The sequence below is a fragment of the Setaria viridis genome, chromosome 2 (assembly GCF_005286985.2).
Source record: "Setaria viridis chromosome 2, Setaria_viridis_v4.0, whole genome shotgun sequence".
NCBI classification, from domain to species: domain Eukaryota; kingdom Viridiplantae; phylum Streptophyta; class Magnoliopsida; order Poales; family Poaceae; genus Setaria; species Setaria viridis.
Genome location: NC_048264.2, coordinates 2,619,923 through 2,644,944, shown reverse-complemented (window position 1 = coordinate 2,644,944; position 25,022 = coordinate 2,619,923). Strand labels below are relative to the sequence as shown.

The following is a 25,022-nucleotide window of genomic DNA, read 5'->3' as shown; positions in this document are numbered from 1 at the left end:
TGGGGTGAGAGAGGCTCGAACTCTCGACCTCAGGATCACTCGCAATAGCTATGAGACCTACGCGCTAGCCAACTGCGCCACCACCCCGTTGATGCATCTCCTACGTAAAAAAGGTATATAAACATATTATTTCAGGAATTAGTGAAGTATTATTTCGTTTTTTGAAACGATTCAACGATAGTGAAGTTTTATGCGTGCATGTTCATTGTATCTACAAGCACCATGCGGATCGAGGGGATTGCAAGCAGCGTGATGGGCACAAAAAATCGAGCTTATCCAGTGGCAACACGATCGCACGCTTCAAAGAGGACATTAGACCAAAGAACATAAGCCTTTTCATGGTGGTAGTGGCATTTAAATTCTTAATCATTCTTGTCTCACTAGGGCTTACTACATTGTTTTGTATAATCATCCTTTCGGCATGGTAATGGGCTAGTGGCCTGCCGCTTGTATTTTCTTTTCAACCTGCTTTCAATCCATTTGGTAAGAACGTCAGCTCGAATATATAATTTTTCATGTTTTTCGTTTTTTTTCCCTTTTCTGATGTCAGATGTAATTTTCAATCTCAAATATAAAGAAAAGAATACGCAACCGAATCGATCTTGAGAACCAAATCCCAACCTATAACTGCAAAAACCAAGTTCCAATCTCAACCGACAGCGACTGTGATGGACGCACAATACCACAGATGATGTGCAGACGAGATGGACTGGTCCGTCACTCTCCTATTAACTTAGGACAAGGAAAAGTGTATCATTACATGTAAGGTAAGGCGAAAGCAACTGCGCCTGGAGCTAGATCCATGTAGGTGTGGCGGACACCAGTTCATAGCGCGGAATTCGCGCGATATTTGTGCATGTCCAAATTTCCAATAATGTTGATGATTTGCATTCATGCACGAATGCAACATGATGCTGTTTTGTTCGATCTCCGCAAGTGTCCCGCCCAGTAGAATAGAATAACCGTACAAGCAAAAGGAAATTGGAACAGATTTTGGTTTGCATAAATTTCTCCAGATTCAGAAAAAAAAATGCTCAGATTCAGATATTGATTTCATAAATCTGAGCATCAAACTCTAGTGAAATCTAATTACAGCTGATGCCCAAGTTCATCGGGTCCCAGTAAATGAAATGAAACCCTGCAGCCATGCCATGTGCCCTAACAGCAAAGGATAATTCTTACCCTTGCAAACATTATCATGTTCCTTGAGGCCACCCAATTGAAGCACCAGTAGCTGGAGTAAAAGTTGGAAAAGAACCCTCAAGAGCTCACCAGATGCACTCATCAGGCACAATGTAACAGTGGTGTAACATCAGCGAAAAGGAGGGAAAAGAACGTCGATTCTTTGTATCCTTGTGCTTCTGAGATGCTACCAATCCAGCATGTCACCTCCATGTCCAAAGCATCAGCAGGAGCACATCTCCTGATGGCCTCGCCAAGTTCGTCTCATGTAGACCAAATCCTTCCACAAACAGAAAGGTGATGTTCAAGCCTCCAAGACTATTCTTCAGATAAGAACCGTATCATGTCGGCACAGTGCCACCGCGCATACGTGTTGGATGCTCAGAGGTTCCCAAAAATCTCAAGGTTGCATGATCTGCCCATGGCCTTACAGCACACTGCATCTTAGTATCCAATTGATTCTTGCAGGACCACCTGCATTGACTTCTTCTGTTCATTCCCCCTAGCTGCTTGCCGGTTGATCACTGCACACATAGCGAACGGGTCAAAGATGATCAGAAAAAGGAAATAGCAAAATATAGTTTCGTTACTAATATTCTATGTATTGCTTATAGTTCTAGGGAATGCAAGAGATTTTTATATGCCGAGAGATATTCTATATACCCCGCTGTGCTAGAATGTGACAGACGCGTCGGTTTTCCCCTGACATTTTATATTATGTTTGCATTGTCAATCTAGTAGAAAAAATTATATAGAACGTGGAATGGTATGAGATCCCAAATACCATATGGTCAAGCCTTATTTGGTATGATTAGCCTCTGGATCGGCCAAATGAGCAGGTCCAATTTATGAATTCTTTCAGAGATTACGCTACGCGGATGTTGGTTGTTGATACATGCAGAGCAGAATAAAGGTTCTAACTCATGATGCTAGTATGTGCACTAGTTTGCTGCCCTGATGCAAGTCCTTGTTGCACTCCTTATCCTGTCGGTATCAAGAAAGTAATGCTGAACCCAATTGTTTGTAAACTAGTCCACTTGTTTCCGCTAATTTGACAGAACAGTCCATTGAATGCAACAGCGATTGAGTGAAATGGATGTACAACTGCCGCAGCCTAGTTCATCTAGGCATCTAGTGATAAGATAGGACTGCAAACCGCCAAAGAAGAACTAAATGTCAAAACTTATCTATCCGATGCTGGTATCAGATCAATCGACGACAATGTTTCCTCTAAAAGACCAAGTGACGACAATTTAATATGCTCAAACTTGGAATGCTATAATAAGTTAAGCTGAAATGCTAAAAAGGTGATGCAATTAGGTAATCAGTTGTGTGCACATCCATTTGCATTTCAATTTACCAATAACAAAACTGTGCATTTACCTGTAAAACATCTTACTGGACTGTGGTGGTGTTAGTGTTACGTTCCGGTTGCGTCAGAGGAAGACGGTGGCTCGACCCCTAAAGCTGGAGGGGCGGTGCAAGCCAGTAACTCTTGAATCTCGTTCTGTTGTGCCATCTGTGGTCCATAGCCAAATAAACTTGGCACCTGCAGAGAATTTGGACCCTGAGCTAAGCTTGGTGTGAAGTTTCTGAATATTCTGAATATAAAGGAGGGAAAATTCCGACAGTAACCTGAGGTGTTGATGTCAGTGCATCATTAGGATGAAGAAAGGGATTTCTCGGCTGGGCCATGCGGTTGCTTGGAACTTGGTTTGTCACATTGGGTGCATTGGTAGCTGCAGATGAGATCTGAGGCATTTGGTTCGGCAACGGGTTGCTCATGAAGGGTGGTACTCTTTGCATCTGACTGAGGAACTGCGCCGCAGGTGGCATACAAGCTGAACTCAAGCCCATGCTTATCGGAGGCATGAGTTGGTGAGCACCCGGGAGCATCATCGGCGCCATCCCAGTACTCATCCACATGATCTGAGCCACAGGAAACAGATCAGTTTACATACCAAGACTACTCAAGCAATGATCAAGAAGGATACAATGTTGCATATATGTAGAGCAATTGGGAGTTGCATTTCAGACCTGAACTTGCATTTGGAGGGACTTCAGGTACTCAATTGCCTCATCTAGTATCGACGCCTTGTCGGTCTGAACAATTGTCCGAATCAACACTACTGTCAGAACAGAAATCAAATTGGACAAGAACGTAAGCGTGGGGAAGAGATTGTTTCCAGACCTTGCTGCAGTGGGGCACCAGTTCTTGCAAAGCTCTCATCTTTTCGTTGATCCGGTCCCTTCTCCTCTGCAACAGGAGACATCAACCAAATCAAGAACACACCATGGTAGCTGCAAATGGCACCACCAGCTGAAGGTCCCAAGACATACCCGCTCCGACATGTTGTGGACCTCGGCGGCGCGCGTCCTGCGCTTGGACGCCGGCCTTCTCGACGGCGGCGTCTCGTCGACGGTGTCGAAGTCGGCGTCCTGCAAATGCTTTTCTTTTTTCTCTCACCAATTTGAACTGAATTTATGCAATCTGAAACGCACTGTCACCGACAGAGAATCAAGAGGACAACCTCGTCGCGGCTATCGAACTCGTCCCTGCTCCTCTTGAGCAGCGCATTGCTGTTCCAGCCGCTGGACGTGGACGCGCCCGCGCCCGCGCCCGGCTCGTCCGGTGGCGGCGGCGGCGGCAGCGCCGCTACGTCGTCGATGTCGTCGTCCAGGTGCAGCGCCGCCGCCACGAGGTTGCTGCCGCAGAAGCTGGACCCCACCTCGCCGCCGGCCGTCCGGCTCGACCCGGCGCCGCTGTTCCCGCTCCTGGCGGGCGGCCGGGGCCGGGGCCCGTCGGCCCGCACGATGCTCTGCCAGAGCTGCGAGTACACGTCCCCGCCGCCCTCGCCGCCGCCGCACGGGAGCCACACCGGCAGCGGCTCCCCGGTGACGCCGCTCGCGCCCGTGTCGCCGCCGGCGAAGGCCCGCTGCGCCTGCGAGTGCGCCACGACGGCGCCGTCCTGCCACAGCAGCTCCACGAGCTCGCCGTCCGGGCTGCGCCGCGCCGATTGGACAGGAACAGAACAAAGCTTGCACGCATCAAGAACTCGAACTAAAAAACACGCAACTCGAAATCAATGGAGCAGGGGAAGGTTTGGTTACGGGAATGGCCTCTTCTGGCTCGCCGCCGGCCTCTCACCGCCGTCCATGGCGAGTATCCACTTCTTGGACCCGGGCTCGCCGAGGTACCTAACGCCCATACCCCGATTTCAGACACAAGATGCTACTGTAGAGCAGAAACAGCAAAAGAGCAGCGAACAATTAATTGATCGACGAGCTGAGCTCTGAACCTGACCTCTTCTTGTAGAGCTCCGCAACTTGTATCTACCAGCGATGCTCCGATCAGAGGCGCGTGTGGTGCGCCGCCGCAAACCGAAACCGGGCTCCCTCGCTCTCTCCCTCCTTCCTCTTCAGGTTCAGAGAACGCAAGAACCCGTGGGCTGCGTCGGTTTGAGAGAGAGAGGAGAGAGGGGAGAACAGTAGCAGTGGTCGTCCGGCATTTGTATGGAGGGGAGGAGTTGACATCGCTGTCGGAGATCTTTGGGCCGGGACGCGTCGCCGTCAGCTCACCTCGACTCAAAATATGGACCTCATGCTTCGACGTTAAACAACGTGGAGGAATGGGGAGATCTGTTTAACTCCAACGTAGTTTCAAATTGGCTGACGTGGTACACATTAAATCCTGAGCCAATCGGCGACGAAATCTCTCGAACTTATGGGTAGGCATTCTTAAAATATACATAGATATTTAATGTAAGCATACGGTATAAATGAATAAAATATTAATGACATGTGCCATCGGCTGTGTCAGCCGACGAACTAAGATAAAGCACTATAACATAACAGCCATAAAAGGAGAGTCCTGTTAACCACACGCTTATTAGATAAGCTATCAGATCTAGCCAATATCTTGATAATTGTATTGAACTCAGACAAGATACTACGAATGAGAGGGCATTGGTATCAATCTACTACCTTAAAAGATTAGAACATAGCAACAAGGATCAGGCGATGCTGACTATACGCAAGCCAGATACATTATCAGATCTTAATTAATGTCTTGATAAGTGTGTTGAACTTAGACAAGACAACATAAATGAGAGGGCATTAACCTCGATTTGACAACGTAAAAGATTAGAGCACAATCACCAAAGACCTCTAGTGTACCGCTTACGAGCCTATTTAGGTAACAAAGTTTAATCAATGTCTTGACCGTATGATTGAACTTAGATAAGGTAACACGATGAGAGGGTATTAACTTCGATCCGTTAATCTTAACATAGATAAGGTAACACAGTGAGAGAAAATTAACGTCAATCCGTTAATCTTAAGATAGACAAGGTAACACGGTGAGAGAACATTAACTTCGATCCGTTAATCTTAACAGACAGGCTCGCGGCAGCAAGGCCTCGCATGGGCCCCTATCGGTTCAATGACGTCATCATGCTTACGTGAGATAAGTATAAGACCCGACCGAAGCATCGGCTCTCAATGGTAGCATGCTGACGTCAGAGGCCTGACAGTTAGCAATATGAGGAGCATGGGTAAAGATCTATCGAACCTAGCATATAAAAAGCAAGCAGTAAAAGCATGGAGAGTCTACCAGCTGATACGATCTGATAACTGTGAACGTTTAAACAAGGCAAGGGAGCTACATAACCAGATCTAAACCGTTCGATAACTTGAGCAACGTGAAAACAATTAGAATATTAGACAAAGCCTACAAAGTTCTACTTGCAATCTAAGATAACTCGATAACTAGCCACACGACAATATCAGAATATAAGACTTAATTTAGAAAGTTTTGATAGAGGTCGTAATGACCGGGTGACGGTACTTACGAGCTCGTCCAAGATCAAAGCCGATGCAGTCTTGCACGCTAGAAGGAATTTATCGAATCTACTCTACTCCTACTCCTAGGTTTTGATGGCATGGTGCCGAAATGTTGTATTGATTAATTGATGATTATTCTTTACAAGGCTTATGGGTTTATACTTATGCCCTAGAGCAAGATAAAATCGTAATCGATAACGACATGACTATTACAACTATTTCTAAAAACTACTAAAGATAAATTTCTACGTTTTCTTTTATTTGGTGGAGTCGATTCTGCTTAGTATTGCACTCGCTCGGTCTTCCATATGTTCTCAAAATTGTGGTCAACGCACTTTATCAGCGATCCTTTTCTCTCTCCTCGTGTGTCAAAAACCGGTGTCTAACCCCTCGGAATCGGCAACTCCTCCGCACAAACAGCACCAGTCGCCAGTTGCTGACTGCTCACTGCTGCACTGGACTACTGGTGGTACAGGACAGGAGCAATGTGTTTTTTTTTTCCTTGTGGATTTCTGGATCAGGCTTGGATTCCAGTTTGATGGAGCCCTTGTCAGTTCTGAACAAGTTGGAAGAACTCCCCAGTTGCTCTGAACCCTGAACACCACTTGGGACCCGATTCCGGCTGCACTTCGATATTTTTGCAGCGTTCGTGATCTTCACGAGTAGTAGCAGTGCCAGTGTGGCAACTGGACACGTGTGGGCCCCAGAGGACACCCAAATGGCTGCGTTATGGGCCATGCTAACGTCTGGTTGCAACGGTGTTGTGTTGGTTGTGACGAACGTAAAGGCGAGCCAAATTTAAGATTTTTTAATCGTGGTTAAAAGATTAAAATCTGAACTAAACGGCAGCCGCTTTGATTTGTGTTGCAACGGTATGGACGCCACCGCCATGGTCCAGTATTCTAAACTTGATATCAGCAAAAATTAATCTTTTGGGGTTTCAGGAAAAAAAAAAGATCTTTAAGACATCAACCTAGCGTAATTGCGAAACTTTAATCGTGACCTTTGATATGAACATGGTGATGAAAAATGTAAAATTGTTATACCATGATAATACTTTTCACGTCAAATTCATTATCTACATACAATCAATCTTGGTAGATTTACTTAAATGATGAATGGTTCAAATTAAAGAATTCCATCTACATGCATTATAAAAATTATACACTTTTATGTAGTGCTGTACCAATTGTCATGAGATTGTGTGGTTAAAAGAAACCTTGAAGTTTGTGACCAACATTGTTCATAGACACTGTACTTCTAGGGGATCTTTTTTTCCCTTTTGGAATGGGCTAATTTGCACGGCCGTAGCGTCTGATATACTATACATCAGTAAAAATACAGTATTCATTTGTTAAAAAAAATTAAAACCGTGAACGTTTGCACCGAGTGCTAGGTGGGTGGACACACGGGTGTAGCGCGGACAACCCAAAGGGTTGCGCCGTGGCACTGGGCACACAACGGGCACGACGGCTGCGTCTCCGTGATCCCGTCGCCGGGGACGCGGACGCATGCGTCATCCACCCCTGCCCTGCAGGCTCAGTGCAACAAAACGACCGGCTCCGGCTCGCCGGCGCCGGGGACGAAGGGTCAAAGGCCCGTACTCCCTGCCTGTCCATACTCGAGAGACGGTGTTTGCGGTCGTGGACGTGCTGATGCTGATGGGATGGCACCTGCTCTTCTGCCTCTCGTGGCATCACATCACCATCGCTGCTGCTGGGGCATGGCATGAGTCCAGATGCCAACAAGTAAAGAAGCCTTTCTTTTCTTCAGTCTCAGGTAAAAGCACGTGTTTCTACGAGCCAGCAGTTCCTGAGGATTCCATATGGTTTATTGATCAATTTATTCTAATCTGAATTTCCAAAGAATTGAAGCTCCTAAATAAACCAAATATAGGATATGAGAGGTCGTCGGGTCCCTGTGCAGCTGTGCTGATGCTGCGCTGACCCGAGGCTTGCTGCCTGCTAGGTTGAAGCTGCACATGGAGGAGCCGGAGATCTTTTCATGCTTCCTTCCGGCGATGGCTCTCTGCTGGGCCTTGTTTAGTTGGGGAATTTGGGAGGTGCCAAATTACTGTTACAGCACTGTAGCACACTGTAGCGTTTCGTTTGTATTTGTGAATTATTGTCCAAATATTGACTAATTAGGCTCAAAAGATTCGTCTCGCAAAGTACAACAAAACTGTGCAATTAGTTTTTAATTTCATCTACATTTAGTACTCCATGCATGTATCGCAAGTTTGATGTGATGGGAAATCTTCTTTTTACATAGTATCAAAGTTCCTATGCGTGCGTGCGTATGCATCAGCATCGACACGGCGAGCAGAGCAGGGAGCTCCCTTTTGCAGGAGGTCACCATCACATCACACGCACAGCGGCACAGGGACGTCTGGCGCTGGGTGACGCCATCACAAGACTCTGCAGGCTGCAGCCGTGCACGTGAGCATCGCATCCAACGGCGCCCAGCCCCAGAGCTCAGCACTTCAGCAGTCAGCACGAACAAAAAGAGCAGCGAGGCCAACGCATCAACTATAGGGGTGTGGATCCCAAGGCTAAACTTTAGCTCTTGTCACGTCAAATGTTTGGATACTAATTAGAAGTATTAAACACAAGCTAATTATAAAATCAATTTCACAACCCCTAGGCTAAATCGCGAGACAAATCTATTAAGCCTAATTAGTCATGATTTGACAATATGGTGCTACAGTAAACATTCGCTAATGATGGATTAATTAGACTTAATAGATTCGTCTCGCGATTTAGCCTAGGGGTTCTGCAATTAGTTTTGTAATTAGTTCATGTTTAGTCCTCCTAATTAGCATCCGAATATTCAATATGACACGGACTAAACTTTAGCTCCAGGATCCCAAACACCCCCTTAGTAATCTTCTTCTGTTTTTCCAATGCATGTTCTCGTTTTCATTGCGAAATGGTATGCTTGTCGACCTATCTGTAATTCTGTATCATACTACAGTACTATACATGCTGTACTACTACTACTTCGTTTGTCATGAGGTCTTTGTGATGCCACTGATGGCCATCGATCCAAAATTCGTCACAGCTTCTCCACGGGGAAGCCGATGACGGGCTTGACCTGGCGCGCCATGGAGCGGAGCTCCTCCACCTCCTCCCCCGTCAGGCTCCACCCCAGCGCGCCCGCGAACTCCCGCGCCTGCTCCGCGTTCTTCGCCCCGGGAATCGGCACCACGTTGCCCTGGCACACCAGCCAGTTCAGCACCACCTGACAACCACGATTCAAAACGCACAGCAACCACATGTCATCAGAGACTAATTGACATTGTACTACTCGAGCAGAGTGCTGCACACCCAAGAACTGTCTGAATATGTGAATGTGTTTGCCGATGATGCCTGCACTTTGCAGTTTGTACAGTTGAGCTCTGCACCTGGGTTGGGGTCCTCCCGTAGTTCCCTCCAATCTCCTTGATCCGGTTAATAAGCGGTTGGAGCTGCATGGCATCATCAAAGAGACTTTCAGTGGGTACAGACTACAGAGTAGCAAGGAACAAGGCACAACCAGTCTCGGTATAATAGTAGTTGGAAATGCAACCTTGGTCAGGAACTCTGGAGTGTATATCCGTCCTCGAGGCCCTTTCGGGGGATTGTCCGGTGTGTATTTCCCTGTCAGAGCACCTGAACCAAGAAAACAGATAAACCATTAGGACAGGGTTTTTCATATAAGGCAATACAGCTGAAAGGTCGATTTTAGCATCCATTAAGCAAGCCATTCAGTTCTGAAATAGGCAATCTGTGTACACAGTACACAATGCTAGCTGAAATAGGAAATTACTCGACACGATTCTTATGCACCAGCACAACGATAAAGAAAAAAAATGTGTACACGATAAAAGTTGTTTTACCTTGCGCGATCGGGGAATACGCAATCAAAGTAATTCCAAGCTCATCGCAAGCTGCCTTCACACCATTTTCCTCGGGGTTCCTGTATATCAGACTGTAATTTACTTGATTCGAAGCGAGCGGAATCCCCCTCTTCTTGAGCCGCTCGTAAGCGTCTCGGAGACGTTTTTCTGGTACCGATTATGAAAATTGAAGATGACCTTGAATTAGTTTTACTGAAAAAGAAGAAACTAGCCAAACAGATCAGATCATCTAAATTCTCAAGTCAGAGAGCAACCGCTGTAGTTTGAGACTCCAACAGCTTTTACAAGACCTTGCTCAACAGCATCTCCAAGGCCATCCAGGTAACCTGAACCATGTAAGAACAGTGAAATTGATGTCCTAAAGAGGGTTACATATTTCTGTGATAAGTTTTTTTTGTTGATACCTTCATTGCCCCATATCCCTGGCCTGAAAAGGAGATGCGAAGAGCAGCTAAGTTAATTAATGGAGTCAACTGAGGAAAAACAATAAAGTCAGTTGAAAGGCTGATGAGCCAACCAATGAAGTTGGTAGAGCTCAACTGAAGAGACGCCAAGGCGATCTAATGAGGCCTTCAGTGCAGAAATGACACTTCCACGGCCAAACCTCCATGGTAGAGCCGCAAACTTTGTTGCAATGGCCACTTCTACCGGTTCTTTTTGTTGCCTTTCCTTGATGAATCTGATAGAAAGAGAGGATTTGAGAACTGCATTTGGCAAACTTATGGTAAATACTGCTGGGAATTTAAGAATACCAATACATGGCATACCTTCCCAGCAAACTTTCTGAATTTATAGCTCCTGATACCTAAATAGCATAAAAGTTCAGAAAGTAATGCTAGTTTTGCATTAACATGATCTGGGGGAATGGATATAAAAGAAGAACTATCTTGGTTCTTACCCCTGCTCCGTATACTTCAGCAGTATCGAAGAAAGTTATTCCACAATCGATGCTAGCATCAAATGCTCCTTTCGCTGCTTTCAGTTTCCTATCTGGTATTTTTAGAGTGTTTGTGCGTGTCAGATCAGCCATTCCCATGTTTTGCAATTGAAAAATAATGATGATGTAACCGAACTGGCAGGCAAGCAAGGCAGGTAGTATATTTGCTTACAGCTGAAGAGTGTATAAAGCAATTTTGCCAGTTGCACCAACTATTACATAGTCTTTTAGACAGTAGTTAACTATACGTTGGTTGCCGTTGCAAGAAAAATATCTGTTGGAGCATGTATGTGAGATGGACAGTACATGGTCTCCTATGGGCAATGCAACAGGCACCTGATGTGCATGGGAAGTGTGACCAGGATTTGAGGCCAACCAAACCAACGGCCACAAGATGCTAGAAATGAGGAATCCAAGTACAGAATTCCTTGTCACACTCTTTCGTCCTCCGGGGTGGGGTGAACCATGTCGTGTTTGGTCAGTATATCCTAGTATCAAATTTCGATCTGTAATTTTGTGTCTCTACACTTGTTCTGAATTTGTCATAAATCTAAACCGAGTTTCAGAGCTGCAGCAAGCTGGGCGCAAAGAGATCACGGAATGAGCTAACTTGCAAAAGCGTTGGTGTGCTCTGTCCTGCAAGATTCACTCATCTAAGAACTATGCCTTGTACCATTTGCATCTACTTTATTATGACACAACAATCAGCTGGAGATGCCACTCTACTGCTTGTTCCTGGGCGGCTAGAGATTGTGACACCAAGTTTGCATAGCATTATTGCTTTACCAGGCTATAAACATGGGAAAGTATTACTAGGTACTAAGCGACCGATCAGTTTGCAGGGGAGAAAAACAGAGAGAGGGATTCGCGGAATCCTGAATAATCAAGAATTGGCAAGGAGGAGGAGCACGTACCGTCCCACTGGAACTCGTTCCAGTAGGTGGTGTCGCCCCAGGACCACGCCCCGATGCCGAGCTTGGTCACGGTGACGCCTGACCCTCCCAGCGCCACCTTGCCGTCCTCCTCCTTCGCCGCCGCCGCCGCGGCGGCGGCGTCGGACGCCACCGCGCGCGGCGGCCGGAACGCCCGGCGCCGGCCCCGCCGGGCGAGGAGGGGCGGCAGGACGCCGCCGGCCACCTGCAGGGCCATCATCGTCGTGGCAGACAGCTAGCCGCGCGAGCTGCGTGTGCACGGGCTCGCCGTGGATTCCTCTGGGTTTCTGGCGCGGGGGCCGTGGTGTTCTGGTGGCGGGGAGGCGCGAGATTTGTCTGGCCAGGAGATGAGGACCGACGGGGTCGGTGGCGGGCAGCGAGCGTGGACTCGTGGAGGAGCTTTGTGCCTGTGGGCCGTGTTGTCCGCCTGGCTCGGTTCGGTCGGATGCCAGAACAAGCAGGCCCTGATACAGTTTATTCTTTTTCTTTCCGCACCTCAGCTGTTCACCGTTCACCGGTTCACCACATCAGAGCGAGTGACCTAAAATTTTGGGTACATAACGATAAAACTTGACATATGATAAAGGATCCTACTAATTTGTCATGACAGTATGCCAACTTGTGCACAAATGACTGCTTCTCAAGCATTTTGTTCTAAAAAAACATATATATTATTTTTTTCAAAAAAGAGTAAAACTTTTCGATAAATCTTTTATAGAAATTATATTTTTTTTAAAAAAAACTTTCTCAACGAGCGGGGAAAACTTGCTAAGTAAAAGTTTTTCAAGAACTACTTTTGTAAAATTTTTCATGAAACTCGAAAACTTCGAAAAATTTTGAGATAAGCGATCCGATTGACATTAAGATTCATCATGGATCTGTTTTTCACAAGTAACCATAAAATATGATGTAGCATGTAGTGTAGATGCACAAACTTTATGTTACATATCAGTTATAGTAAAAATAAGTGAAATTCCATACATGTATCCTCAATATCCATTCATCTCAAACTACATTTAATGGGTGTTGTGTGTGTGGATGGGTGCGTGGGGCATAAGCTCCCCTACCTTCTATAAACCATCAGCATATAAATGTGAAAGATATTGTCAAGTCTCGTGCCAGTAAGGGCTGGAGTCTGCTCAAGACGTAGTATGCCTTTACGTATCACTTTATGCGGTCAGCACGTTGTGCATCTCGCTAACTAACTTTTATGATGTTGTAGTTTCCTGTCGATGTAAAGATATATCGAGCGCGTTTACGAGTTAGGAGTCACGTCTAACGGTCGTAAAATGCCTAATCAGCAACTTGTGCGCTTGCATCCATGCATATTGCCTTGAATTGCACGCTAATTAGAATTGTTGTTGGGCTTTACCTTTCTAATTGCGTGGATCACGTCCAGCGAGAGGAATGAAGCTTCAAGAGGGGAAAAAGAAGAAAAAAGAAGGAATAACAAAATCTAGTTCCCACGATTTCTGCTGGTTCTTTTCTCTGCTTCAGAGGGTGCTTGAGAGAGTTTGAAGTTCATCTAAACTTTCTGTATCAACTTTACGATAGCCCTAAAACAATCTGTTGCGTCGCTTATTTTGCTAAGAGAGAGGAGTAGATTGGGTTTGCTAAAGTATTAGCTGTTTGTTAGTTTATCGTTGCCGGTAGTTAACGTGTCAATCCGTAAACTGCAAACGCACGGATCAGTTGTAGCTTTTCCCTTAAAAATATCCCCCCAAAGTTTATCAATCCGTGGAACAAGTGGGATGTTGGCTCTCACTTTATACTAATCTTACTAACATAATCAAGCAATATGAGTTGCGTAGAGAGACAAACTAATCTAAACTAACAAAATGCAAAGGGTGATACATGATAGAAAATAAAGATAGATATGTGTTCCCTCCTTAGGATCTAGGTTCACATCACATGAATATGCATCTACTACACAAAAGAGGTGTTGCCTTCACTAGCTTCACAGCGGTTATGTGCTCGCTCCGCTCTTTCCCTCCTGCATACCGTCACTACGCAGGGGTACTCAACAACCTTAAGCTAATCACCACGATTATCACAAACTCTACTAAGAATATTTGCTGATTAGAACGCATATTGATGAGGACATTACCTGCTCAGATACAACCACATTAGTAACTTTTAATTCACAGGTGAAATAATTCTTTACCACGATTGTATTTGATACATTTGATGAATTGATGTTGCACCATGATGTGTGTTCGTTGTCAATTTCAGAAATACATACGTGGATCAAAAATAGTGTTAAACACACATGGAAGGTATGGAGAATCAAAGAAGTAGATTGGGGTCAAGTCCAAGTATTCTTAACATCCTCCACCAGGCCACTACGTCACTTTTGGTCCAAGGAAACAAAGAGATCCAATCTAACATGTTTTGGGGCTAGATTCGGACTGCAGCTCTGCGCCAACTTGCAACGGCCGCCACGACCTCATCCGGATTCCGTTTTGGGCGTTCAAATACTCTTTGGAATCCTTACAAAGTATATTTTCATACGGATCTGGACTCATGTCCATATCTTTTCTGATGCGGCTGTAATGACCAAATTACTACTGAGAGGTTTTCTATCCAAAGGTGTTGTGTCACCTTATTTTGGCCCGATGGGCGTGTATCAAGTTGGGTCCATTAGGGACACGTCCTAGGGTTGGAGCACGACCCCAACACCCTCCCGGTCATTTTCCTAGGTATTAATAAGGATTAGAGCCACCACAAACAGATTGGGTTTTGTTTTGTTGAAAGTTTAGCCATTGCTACTTCCTTGTAGACGCGTGTGTCGACTAGACCATCCGTTCTACTCGATTCAAAGCCCCAACTTTGTGAGTTAGGATTGGTTTCTATCTCCACATTTGCAATCGAGTTGCTTGTTCTACTTGTTCTTGCTTATTCCTCGATTGCTTACAGGAATTATACTAGTGGTTTGGTTGATCGTGCTCCACAAGATTGTGGTGACTATTGGAGGTGGTGTATCGGTTGCTAAGGCGTAGCATCCTTGGATGGTTGTAGTCGGGCCGTGAACGTCGTCTCCATCCCCAAATCGAGTTATCCCATGCCTCTCATCGAAAGATCGGGATTCAATCCTAGCGGGTGCATATCACATATGAATGAAGCATTGCAATGACATAGACCATGAAGAATTGATAGGCATAAAATACATGTAGCAATTACATATCAAGGATCCAAACAATCCTAGGGATGAATAGAGGCTTTACCCCATCATATTATAGAGATTGATAAAAAAAGGGTGAAGGAGACTCTGGAGAACGTCGTCACCGAAGATGGTGGCAAAGGGATGTAGGAACACCCTAGGGCCTAGGGCTTCTTAGGCCGATCGGCCTGAGGCCTTCCTTGTGCCTCCTGACTCCCGCCGGCTTTGGTCATCGCGGTGATCTGATCTAATCCCTGTTTTTCATCTTGTAGCGACGGCGGGTGGGTCTAAACTCGTCGGGATTCTCCTCCTTGTTGAAAGTTTTGGATATTTTATAGTGGTGTCATCGGTTGGGTGCCTTCGAGGCCAAGCTTCTGGAAAATAACTCTAGGAACATCGTGGGCTTCCTCTGGCACGACAATCGGGGCAAGAAACGGACCAAGCCGATCACCCTAGACCTCTCTGGGCTGATCGGCCTGCCCTATTTTGGCCTCCAATGCCCAAGCGCTTCATACGAAAGTTGTAGATCTCGTCGAGCTATGCAATTTTCCATGTAAATTCACCACAATTAGAGTTCGAATGAGGAAGATATGACCCGTACAAGTTTCAGCTCTTCCTGCGGGCCTGTAGTTCGATGTTCGTGTTTGGGCCTTCCAATATTCAAAGTCGGGCCCAGCTCGTAGAAAAACCCTTCATTTATGACGTATTTCCTATGATTATGCAATACAGTTCAAAACACAACACACATGCGAATATTGGATTATTTCAGGTGCTAAGTGGCGGGTTTGTATAAGAATATGCCTGAAAATACTAGTTAAATGGCACTAAAAGCTTTTAACCTTGTAAACTGATATACCAGTGAAACCCCTGCTTTCTTATAAAGCCGGACCAACAATGGTCTTTTATCTTAAAAAAAAAGGAAAAAGAAGAATGGAGATGACTAGATGAGGCGGGAGGTGAAGGAGAAAGACGATATGGAAATAACGTTCCTTTAGGTCTCCCTCTACATCAATTCTGAATTTTTAGCCGGTACACTTTAGGTTTTTTTTTATGACAGTATACTCATTGAGAGAAAGACCAGCTGAGTCGATGTGGTTAGGCGCCACGTATAGAGTTTCGAATGTGCAGGCACGACTACTGACCTGTACGTCCACACGGCGGGTTGAGAGTTTTTGCTCGGCCGCGTGGGCTGCTAGACGGCCTGGCATTTTTGCGGCCGTGCGTTTTCTTTCATTCGGATTCCTCCCGTTGTCAGCCCAACAAAGGATCAGCCCATTTAATTTTGGCCCGGAAGCAGAAAGCCACCACCGCCCCGTAACCTGACGAAGCAGCGAAGTACCCACGGTTGAGGGAGATGCACACAATCTTCTCGGATTACATAGTGTTTTTTAATATTAATAAATATAAATATATAAAACTGATGCAAAAAACATATAGATATTGCACTGGCTTTTATAGTGTACAGCAGGGCAATTTATTCAACGAGCTCGGTACATATTGAGAAAATGTCTAGGGCTAGGATGGCGATGACATTAGATCCTCATTATTTTCAGGGAAAAAAGATGGGAAAATCCACTGGGGAATTAAGAATTAGATATATAACAATCCTAGCTGAAAGAGTCCTCTTTCCCCGAAATAGCATTATGAAATCAATTAGCTGCACCGAGTTCTCCCCTAAATTGACATGTCATTGATGTCTTTTTTAATAATCGGAGCATATTTTTAGGTATTTTCACGCAAATGTTTTCACAAAATGCACATTATACGTGCCTTCTGAAGCTAACTGGACATACCCAAGGGAAGAATCATTCTTTTTTCGCAGGCAAATTCAGTGTATGGAAAAATGATGATAACGTATTCTGACAAAAAAAAAAGGAACACAATGTGGGAAAAACTAAACTCATATACAACCCAACCCAATAACCCATCACGAGATAGCTGAGCACTCCGTATTGTAAATTGTAATACATACACAAGGATTTACAAAAAATCGAAACCTCTCCAACTAAAAACACACAAATGTATATATAGAATCACATGCATCAAAAGTGAATTAAAGAAAAAAGAACTCCAACCAAATCTGTTCATGCCAAGATAACATTGCCCTGTAAAGTGTAAACACACACACACACACACACACACACACACACACACACACACACACACACTCACACACACACACACACACACGAGACCGCGTGACCAAACAATCAGACATCGGCAACGGCAGATGGCGGACACTCCACAAATGCTTGATTACGCCGAAGGAGGCGGTGCCAAGAACGGCATCGGCACGCTCGGGATGGACGGCATCGGCGGCAGCGTAACCTTGGGGACGACGGGCATCGGCGGCAAGGTAACCTTAGGTACGGTGGGCATCGGCGGCAGCGTCACCTTCGGCGCGGGGACGGTAGGCACCGCGGGCATGGGTGGCAAGGTCGCCGCCGGGACCGCCGGCACCGCGGGCATCGGCGGCACGGTGGCCGCGGGGATCGCTGGCACGGCGCCCACCGCAGGCACGGCGGGCATCGGTGGCAGGGCGACGGCAGGCACGGTGGGCATCGGTGGCAGGGCGACGGCAGGCACCGTGGGCACAGGCGGTTTCGGCACGGCAGGGATACCCGGCACGATGGCGGCTGGCGCGGCCGCCGGAGCCGTGTCGTCGTCCGCGAGACGGCGCGCGGCGTGGCTCGTGCCGCTGAGCATGAGGAGCGCCATGACGAGCGCCGTGGCGAAGAGACCTGAGGCGGAGGCCATGGGGGGTGACCTTGATGTGCTCACGAGTCACGGCGGCCGGTCGATCACTATAGCTGCAAGAAGTTGCTCGAAACTGAAGCTGTTTACTGGTGATGCAAAGGCATGGGCAATGCATGCCATTTTATAGGCCACGCGGCTTGTGCAAATCGGTCGTCAGAAATGAGCTTTTGGTTAGCTTCCGCACCATGCCGAGACAGTTGTTCAAGAATTTGGTGAAGGCGGAGATGCGGCGATCGAGGTGGATACCGGCCGGTTACGCATTTTCTCTCGTTAGCTCACCTTCTTGCATGACATCAACACGCAGGACGCTGAAGCTGGGCATCTGCACATTGTTTTTTTTTAAAAAAACGAAGGGCATCTGCACATATAGGTGGTTGGTTTCTGAACTATGATCACACCAGCACACGAATAATTTTATACGGCCACGGGAGTCCTTTCGTTAAACATTAGGTATTTAGGTGGAACAACAGTCAACAAGCAGATGCTTAGTTAAAAAAAAAGGCATCGATCAGGTGGAGGCTAAGGCACTTGTGTCCTTCCAACTACATACCTGCCTACACAATGTTATCCTTTTGACACATCTGGGATCTTGTTGTTTTTTCTTAATTACTCCCTCCGTACCAAACTGTAGGTCCAAAAGTACCAAATTGTAGGTCGTTTTGGATTTTCTAGATACATATATGCACCCAAAATAGTGTAGGTCTAGATGCATAGAAATATCTATAAACCTAGAAAAGCAAAAATAATCTACAATTTGAAATGGATGGAATACAATATACGCCAACAGAACTTTATACGGCCACGGAGTCTATCTTTAACCATTAGCCAGGGAGAACAACAGTCACCAAGATTATTTTTCAAAAGGTTTCAGGTTGAGGCCCCTTGCCTACCACAAACTATTAAGTTTTTGACTAGTTATTAAAGAAATGGAATGGTTTGCTACATAACGCAACTCTTTTACGACCAGGTGATTTGAACCTTAATTTCCAAATAAGTACATAATAAATCCAAGCCTTCCTAAATGTGCATTTATTGCGTTTTTGGGCAAAGTTCCTTCGGAGCTCATGCTCATGCGTGTGTGTGAATTTTATAGCATGGTGGGACCTCCATGCTCTCCCTCTCTTTTTGGATGAATCCAGTCTTTCGAGGATTTGAGACCTTTTCATCATTATAAGAAATGATTATTTTGTGTTAAAAGGAAAAAATAATTATTAACTTCTTAGAAATCGATGTGCACTGACCATTTTTTTCGAGTCAAACTAACTATTTCCTGCTGAGATTATATACACCTATCAACTACTCACCCGTTCCAAATCATAAGTTAGCTTTGTCTTGAGTCAATTTTTTTATCTTTAATCATATTTATAAAAAATGCATAAATATTACAATATCAAACTATTATAATTAGATAGACCATGAAATATATTTTGTTAGTGCACTTATTTGATATTCTATATGCTAGTATATTTTTCTATAAACAGATTAAGTTTGGCTTAGGACAAAGTTTAAAGACCTATGATTTAGAAGGGAAGGAGTATATTGAACTGACATCGCTTCGAATTATTCAATCTACATTTTCTTGTAAATCAAGGGGCGCATTATTTAGGCATTTTTATGGCAACATTGTTTTTTTCGAGAAGACAGTTACACGTGGCTTTTGACACTATGTATGTTTTATTTTTGCGAGGACTAAAGCTAACCATGTTGAATGAGAGTGGATTTTATTTTGTTTGTCTTTTACGGGGCCAAAATTCAGTATATGAAACAAATTCATTGTCGAATGAGACATAAGTACTTCCATTATACAATGAAACACAAATGACCAAATCGAACCCATACACATAAATAGTCGAGCACTCAATCTGTACATATACAAAGTAATCAATGACAAAACCCGGCACCTCTCCAAACCAATACGCAAAAATACAAAACCACACACATTAAAAAGGAAGCAAATGGAAAACTCGATCGAGCGACTCGACAATCAGACATCGGCAATGGCAGACACTACTCCACAAATGCACTGAACCCATGCTTCATTACGCCGAAGGAGGAGGCGCCAAGAATGGCATCGGCACGCCGGGGATGGATGGCATCGGCGGCAGCGTCACCTTCGGGACGAAGGGCATCGGTGGCAAGGTGACCTTAGGAACGGCGGGCATCGGCGGCAGCGTCACCTTCGGCACGGCGGGAACGGCCGGCATGGGGGGCAACGCCGCCGCGTTCGGCATGGCGGGCACCGCGGGGATCGCCGGCACTGCCGGCATGGGCGGCAAGGTCGCCGCGGGGATCGCTGGGACTTGGGGAACTGCCGGCACGGTGACCGCCGGCACAGTCGGTACGGCGGGCATCGGTGGCAGAGCGGACGCCGGCACGGTTGGCACCGTCGGCACCGGAGGCTTGGGCACGGAAGGAATGCCCGGGACGGCGGCGGGAGCAGCTGCCGGCGCCGTGTCCGCAAGGCGGCGCGCGGCGTGGCTCGTGGTGCTGCCGGCGAGCATGAGCGCCATGACGAGCGCCGCGGCGAAGAGAGCTGAGCCGGAAGCCATGGGTGATCTTGATGTCCTCACTGCAGCAGGTTACTAGCTGCTAGAAAGACTGCTGCAAGATCAAGAACTAGCTAGGAACTGAAGCTTTTTGTTTACTGGTGATGCCAAGACATGGGCAATGCATGCCAATTTATAGGCCACAGCGTGTCCATTTGTTCGTCACCAATGAACTTTGCGATCCAAGTGGGTACCGGCCAGTTTCGGGCTTCTTCTCTGGTTAGCTCACCTTCCTTCTGCATGACAGCAAAGCTGTGCATCTGCAGGTATGGTTGGTTTTGAACTCTGATCATGTCAGCAGTAGAACTTTTATATAGCCACAGAGTCCTCTCCTTAACCATTAGGTAGAACAACAGTCAACAAGATTTTCTCAGAAAGCTTCAGGTTATGGAAAAAAGGCATCAGGTTGAGGGTAGGCAGTTGTCCTCTCCTCTGCCCACCACAACTTTATGTGTTTGACTAGTAAAAAGGGGAAATGCTCTGCATCCAATTGGTTTACACAACTTTTTTTTAACATAATCGACTAGTTTCCTACCCAATTTGTTTAAAGAAATGGTTTATACGACTCTATTGTACCGGTATAACAAAGTGATTTTTAACTCTTTGATTAACAAATAAGCAACGACCAATGATGTCAGTATGTATAGCAATAAAGAAAAGGTCTAGGACAAAAGTTTATTGTAAAATTCCTGTGGAACTCATATGCATGTGTGATTTTTTTTGTAGGATAGTGGGACCAGGGTTTTAATTTTGTTTTCCAAATTTCATCAGTCATCAGGGACATTCCAAATTCCGGGCACAATTTTTTTTAAAAATTAGCAAATTTAAATTTCTGTAAAGCTTATTAATAAAGTTTATAGACGCAGTACTCAACATGATCTATAACTTACTGTTACTGGTTCTCTCCTTATTCTTCAAGAAAGAATTCATGGGGAAGGAGCCTCCCACCGGCTATGCTACAAGCTGCAATTGGTTCGTCTAAGCTATATAACGCAAGCAAAATTTAAATTAATGAAATTGCTGGACTCAAATTATTTATTTGACTATTTGGCTCAAAGCATGAAGTTTGTGAAATTTCTCCAAAATTTTAAACCTTGAGTGGGGCTTCCATGCTACTCTACCTTTATTTTCACACCATGAATGAGCCCAGCCGGGGAGAGACCGAGAGGTAAGCTAAAGCTGCACATCCAATGAGCCAAGGTAAGATATTGCTTTTTATTTTGCAGCAGAGGCACACAACGACCATTTTGTGAAGACTTTCTGACTGCTTGAGATTTTGTGTGTTTTAGGCCAACTGGTTCCGCTGTTGGATATGATGGTGTGTTCTTCGGCTGGCTGCTCATCAGTGATCGAGTGCAAAGTAAAGCCAACCTGTGGGGGAAGCAGATCCAGCAGGATGCAACATGTGAAATATGCGACGCTGCAGAGGAGACGGCACAACACATCTTCTTCAGCTGCCCGTTCGCGAGGTCCTTCTGGTCGGCGCTGGGGTTCAACCTGCCACTGTCCACATGAGTGCAAGACGATGGAGCGGCCAGCGAGGATTCCAGAGGAGCACTTGTACTCTGCTGCTGGCAGTTGTGGAAGCGGTGGAATGAAGGTGTGTTTCGGGGCGAGTGGTACGGTGGATGCTACGGGAAACACTACAACACTGCAGGAGCGATGCCCAGCTATGGCGCTGCAGGCTGCCGAGGTGCTCGGCTCATGTCGCTAATGTCTGGTGCCAATTGTTTTCGGACGCGATGTAATATGCGACAATGTAAAACGTAGAAACGAATTCTACCTATCACCCGGGCAAATCAGGTGGGGTTGACCATAAAAAAACTGCTAACACCATATATAAGACCTATTTTAATTTTTGTAGTCAAATTTTACATCTATTAGATGTTTTTTAATTTCCTGAAATATTTGTTCATGCGCATAGAACTACATGACAATAAGATAATCCATACGAAATTGCTTCGGCTTTTATGTAAATGTCATGACTAATTATTAATTGGCAATGATACAAAATGGTTTCAACATGCATGTTACATCTTGTGATGAAAATGTGTTAGGCTAATGCCATCTCCTGTGATATCAATGGCATTATATCCACAATATTGTGAGGAATAACATTTGGACAATTTTTTAAGGCCTTTTCCGCACTAGCCATCAATAGCCAACTTGTCTTTTTAAGGCCTTCTAAAACTAAGTATGTTGAAAGAGAAGATTTATTTTATTTTTTATTTTTTTGCTTTTGCAGGGGCAAAATTCAGTGTAAGATTGCAAAGAAGATATGAGTACTTCCATTATACAATGATGAAACACAATGTCACCAAACTGAATCCATATACAACACGAGAATCCTGATCACTCTGTACACGTACAAAGTAATCAATGACAAAACCTGAGACCTCTCCAACTAATACATATACAATAGAAATTAAACACACAAATCAAATGGAAGCCAAGAAAGAAACTCCAACAAATCTGTTCATGAAAATACAGCAAATACTCGATCGAACGAACGACTCAACAATCAGACATGGGAAATTGACAGAGGACACTCAGCGTCTCCACACATGCACTGCGCGCATGCTTGATTACGCCGAAGGAGGCGGCGCCAAGAACGGCATCGGCACGGCGCTGGGGATGGAGGGCATCGGCGGCAGCGTCACCTTCGGCACGGTAGGCATCGGCGGCAAGGTAACCTTGGGGACGGCAGGCATGGGTGGCAACGCCGCGTTCGGCACGGTGGGCACCGCGGGCATCGGCGGCAGGGTCGCCGCGGGGACAGCTGGTACAGTGGGCATCGGTGGCACGGTGACCGCGGGGACCGCCGGTACCGCGGGAATGGGTGGCATGCCTGCCGCCGCGGGCATCGTCGGCACGGCGGGCATCGGTGGCAGGGCGGCCGCGGGCACGGTGGGCACCGGCGGCTTCGGAACCGCAGGGATGCCCGGCACGGCGGCGGGCGCTGCTGCCGGAGTCGTGTCGGCGAGGTGGCGCGCGGCGTGGCTCGTGCTGCTGCCGGCGAGCATGAGCGCCATGACGAGCGCCGTGGCGAAGAGAGCCGAGGCGGAAGCCATGACTGATCTTGGTGTTCTCTTTGCTACTAGGTTAACAGGAAGAGTTCCTAAGAACTAGATAGAAACTGAAGCCGCTTTGCTTGCTGGAGATGCGAGGACACGGGTCTTTTGCCGGGCAATTTATAGCTTCAGAAGTTGAGAACTGTGTCGCCACGTGGCATTGGTTGTTGGCCTTCCAAAAGCATGGGCAGCCATGGCGGCTGCTTCGCTGGAGTTTGGTTGATTAGCTCACCTTCTTGTAGCTGCTGAAACCACTTTGCATGACGCGAGATGTTGGACTGCTGCGTTCTGAATTCCTGATGGTCTTAGGACCTCTGCTTGACAAGCTGAGGTAGGCATGTTTTCTTAGGCACAACCGTGCAAGTACAACAACTGTGGACTTATTTTCCTCTGCCTGTAGTGTACCTAACGAGTAACGACTAGTACATACGATAAGCTGTGTGCTGATCTTGGAATAGCATAGAGTCGTCCCATTAACCTAATATTAATTGTTAGGGAAATTCAGTAATTATTATTATGGGGCACAATACACAATTGGCTGCTTGAGAACAATACATATAGACCCTAATCGATTAAGCTACATATGATTGAGTAGTATATGTCAATTAGGGATAAATTCTGGAATGAACTGTTGTACTCTCAAAGAAAAGAAATTTTCTTAGAAATGTGTCTGAGACTTATTTCAGATAGAAGTTGTACGTCTAGTTGGCACATCAATATAATCATGGAATAAACAATAGTTCTTGTATTGAAACGCAAGAGAAACTTCTCACATAGATGAGTTTTGAAGCCTTAACTTTGCATTCATGAGAAATTAATTTTCTTTTTTTTTCGTCTGAGAAGAAATTACTTATAAAAGCCTCATCGTCAGCGTAGTACTTGTTTTTAGTCTTAGCCATGACGAACATCCTTAATTAGTTTTTTGCACTCCCATGGTTGTAGGGGTGGGTTCTAAGTTTCTAACCTATCTGAAATGATGGATTAAGTAGATCATCCTCATTGTTCTTGTTGAATTCACAATTCTTTTAAAAAATTTATAAGATAAGGAAAAATGAACTTATATTACAAACAAACATTCACCAAAATAAAAGATTCCTACTTAATTATATCTAAACACGTAGATGAACTCCAATGGAATAATAATCATCCTTGTTGTGCTAAATCAGTCATAGACATCTCAAACTATTTTAAATAAGTATATGATTAACTGAGTCAAGATCAAAAGGATTTGCCACAAACTTTTCTGGCAGACGCTCAGAGAAAATTGTTTCAGGAATAATGTTGAAAGAGAATGATTTAATTCAGAACAAGATTACCAAGGTGCCCTAGGGAAATACTATATACTTTTCAGATCGGTTGTTTTCTTGAAGATTATTTTTGGAATATATATTTTTTGACCCTAGGGAGCTGCTTGTTATGTTAAAAAGTAGAAGTAAAGGCCTAGAACGGTCCCACATTTAGCTAAATCTAACTTTTCTTTATGTTAATTTGTGGTTTGGCACAGAAGTTTTCTTTGTGTATTAAAAAGGTAGGAGTAAGGCCCAAAAGTAATTAAGCACAACTTTAAGGTAAAAAGAACTTTAAGGTAAAAAGAACTTTTGAGTCTACTACTCGATACAAGTTCATTTGTTTCCTTTGTGTTAATTTGTGGTACATTAAGCCATATCCATTCATTTCAATTTCACCCTTTCCCCCAT

General features: G+C 45.3%; 4 protein-coding genes and 1 non-coding gene across 5 annotated transcripts; all 5 read right to left on the bottom strand.

Annotated features, from left to right (window-relative positions):
• Window positions 1-87, bottom strand: TRNAM-CAU (transfer RNA methionine (anticodon CAU)). The gene is given in 2 exon segments: window positions 1-36; window positions 50-87. It is a non-coding gene; the product is annotated as a tRNA-Met (tRNA).
• An 890-nt stretch (window positions 88-977) lies between these two features.
• LOC117842087 (transcription factor PHYTOCHROME INTERACTING FACTOR-LIKE 13) lies at window positions 978-4,669 on the bottom strand. The gene is made up of 9 exons (XM_034722437.2): window positions 4,487-4,669; window positions 4,294-4,380; window positions 3,714-4,185; window positions 3,523-3,621; window positions 3,374-3,439; window positions 3,220-3,285; window positions 2,818-3,111; window positions 2,566-2,731; window positions 978-1,706 (listed from the first exon to the last, which is right to left on the bottom strand). The coding sequence occupies exons 2-8, from the start codon at window positions 4,338-4,340 to the stop codon at window positions 2,603-2,605; spliced, it is 1,173 nt and encodes a 390-aa protein (XP_034578328.1). The 5' UTR covers window positions 4,341-4,380; window positions 4,487-4,669; the 3' UTR covers window positions 978-1,706; window positions 2,566-2,602.
• A 4,205-nt stretch (window positions 4,670-8,874) lies between these two features.
• LOC117842189 (uncharacterized oxidoreductase At1g06690, chloroplastic) lies at window positions 8,875-12,129 on the bottom strand. The gene is made up of 10 exons (XM_034722559.2): window positions 11,774-12,129; window positions 10,821-10,912; window positions 10,690-10,727; window positions 10,440-10,601; window positions 10,327-10,349; window positions 10,177-10,248; window positions 9,902-10,069; window positions 9,592-9,674; window positions 9,428-9,490; window positions 8,875-9,264 (listed from the first exon to the last, which is right to left on the bottom strand). The coding sequence occupies exons 1-10, from the start codon at window positions 12,009-12,011 to the stop codon at window positions 9,079-9,081; spliced, it is 1,125 nt and encodes a 374-aa protein (XP_034578450.1). The 5' UTR covers window positions 12,012-12,129; the 3' UTR covers window positions 8,875-9,078.
• Window positions 12,130-16,836: 4,707 nt separating this feature from the next.
• On the bottom strand, window positions 16,837-17,811 carry LOC117843208 (uncharacterized). Its single transcript, XM_034723769.2, has one exon. The coding sequence runs from the start codon at window positions 17,706-17,708 to the stop codon at window positions 17,208-17,210; it is 501 nt and encodes a 166-aa protein (XP_034579660.1). The 5' UTR covers window positions 17,709-17,811; the 3' UTR covers window positions 16,837-17,207.
• A 1,670-nt stretch (window positions 17,812-19,481) lies between these two features.
• On the bottom strand, window positions 19,482-23,435 carry LOC117842543 (uncharacterized). The gene is made up of 2 exons (XM_034723018.2): window positions 22,948-23,435; window positions 19,482-19,819 (listed from the first exon to the last, which is right to left on the bottom strand). The coding sequence occupies exons 1-2, from the start codon at window positions 23,323-23,325 to the stop codon at window positions 19,748-19,750; spliced, it is 450 nt and encodes a 149-aa protein (XP_034578909.1). The 5' UTR covers window positions 23,326-23,435; the 3' UTR covers window positions 19,482-19,747.
• Between the last annotated feature and the right edge of the window lie 1,587 nt (window positions 23,436-25,022).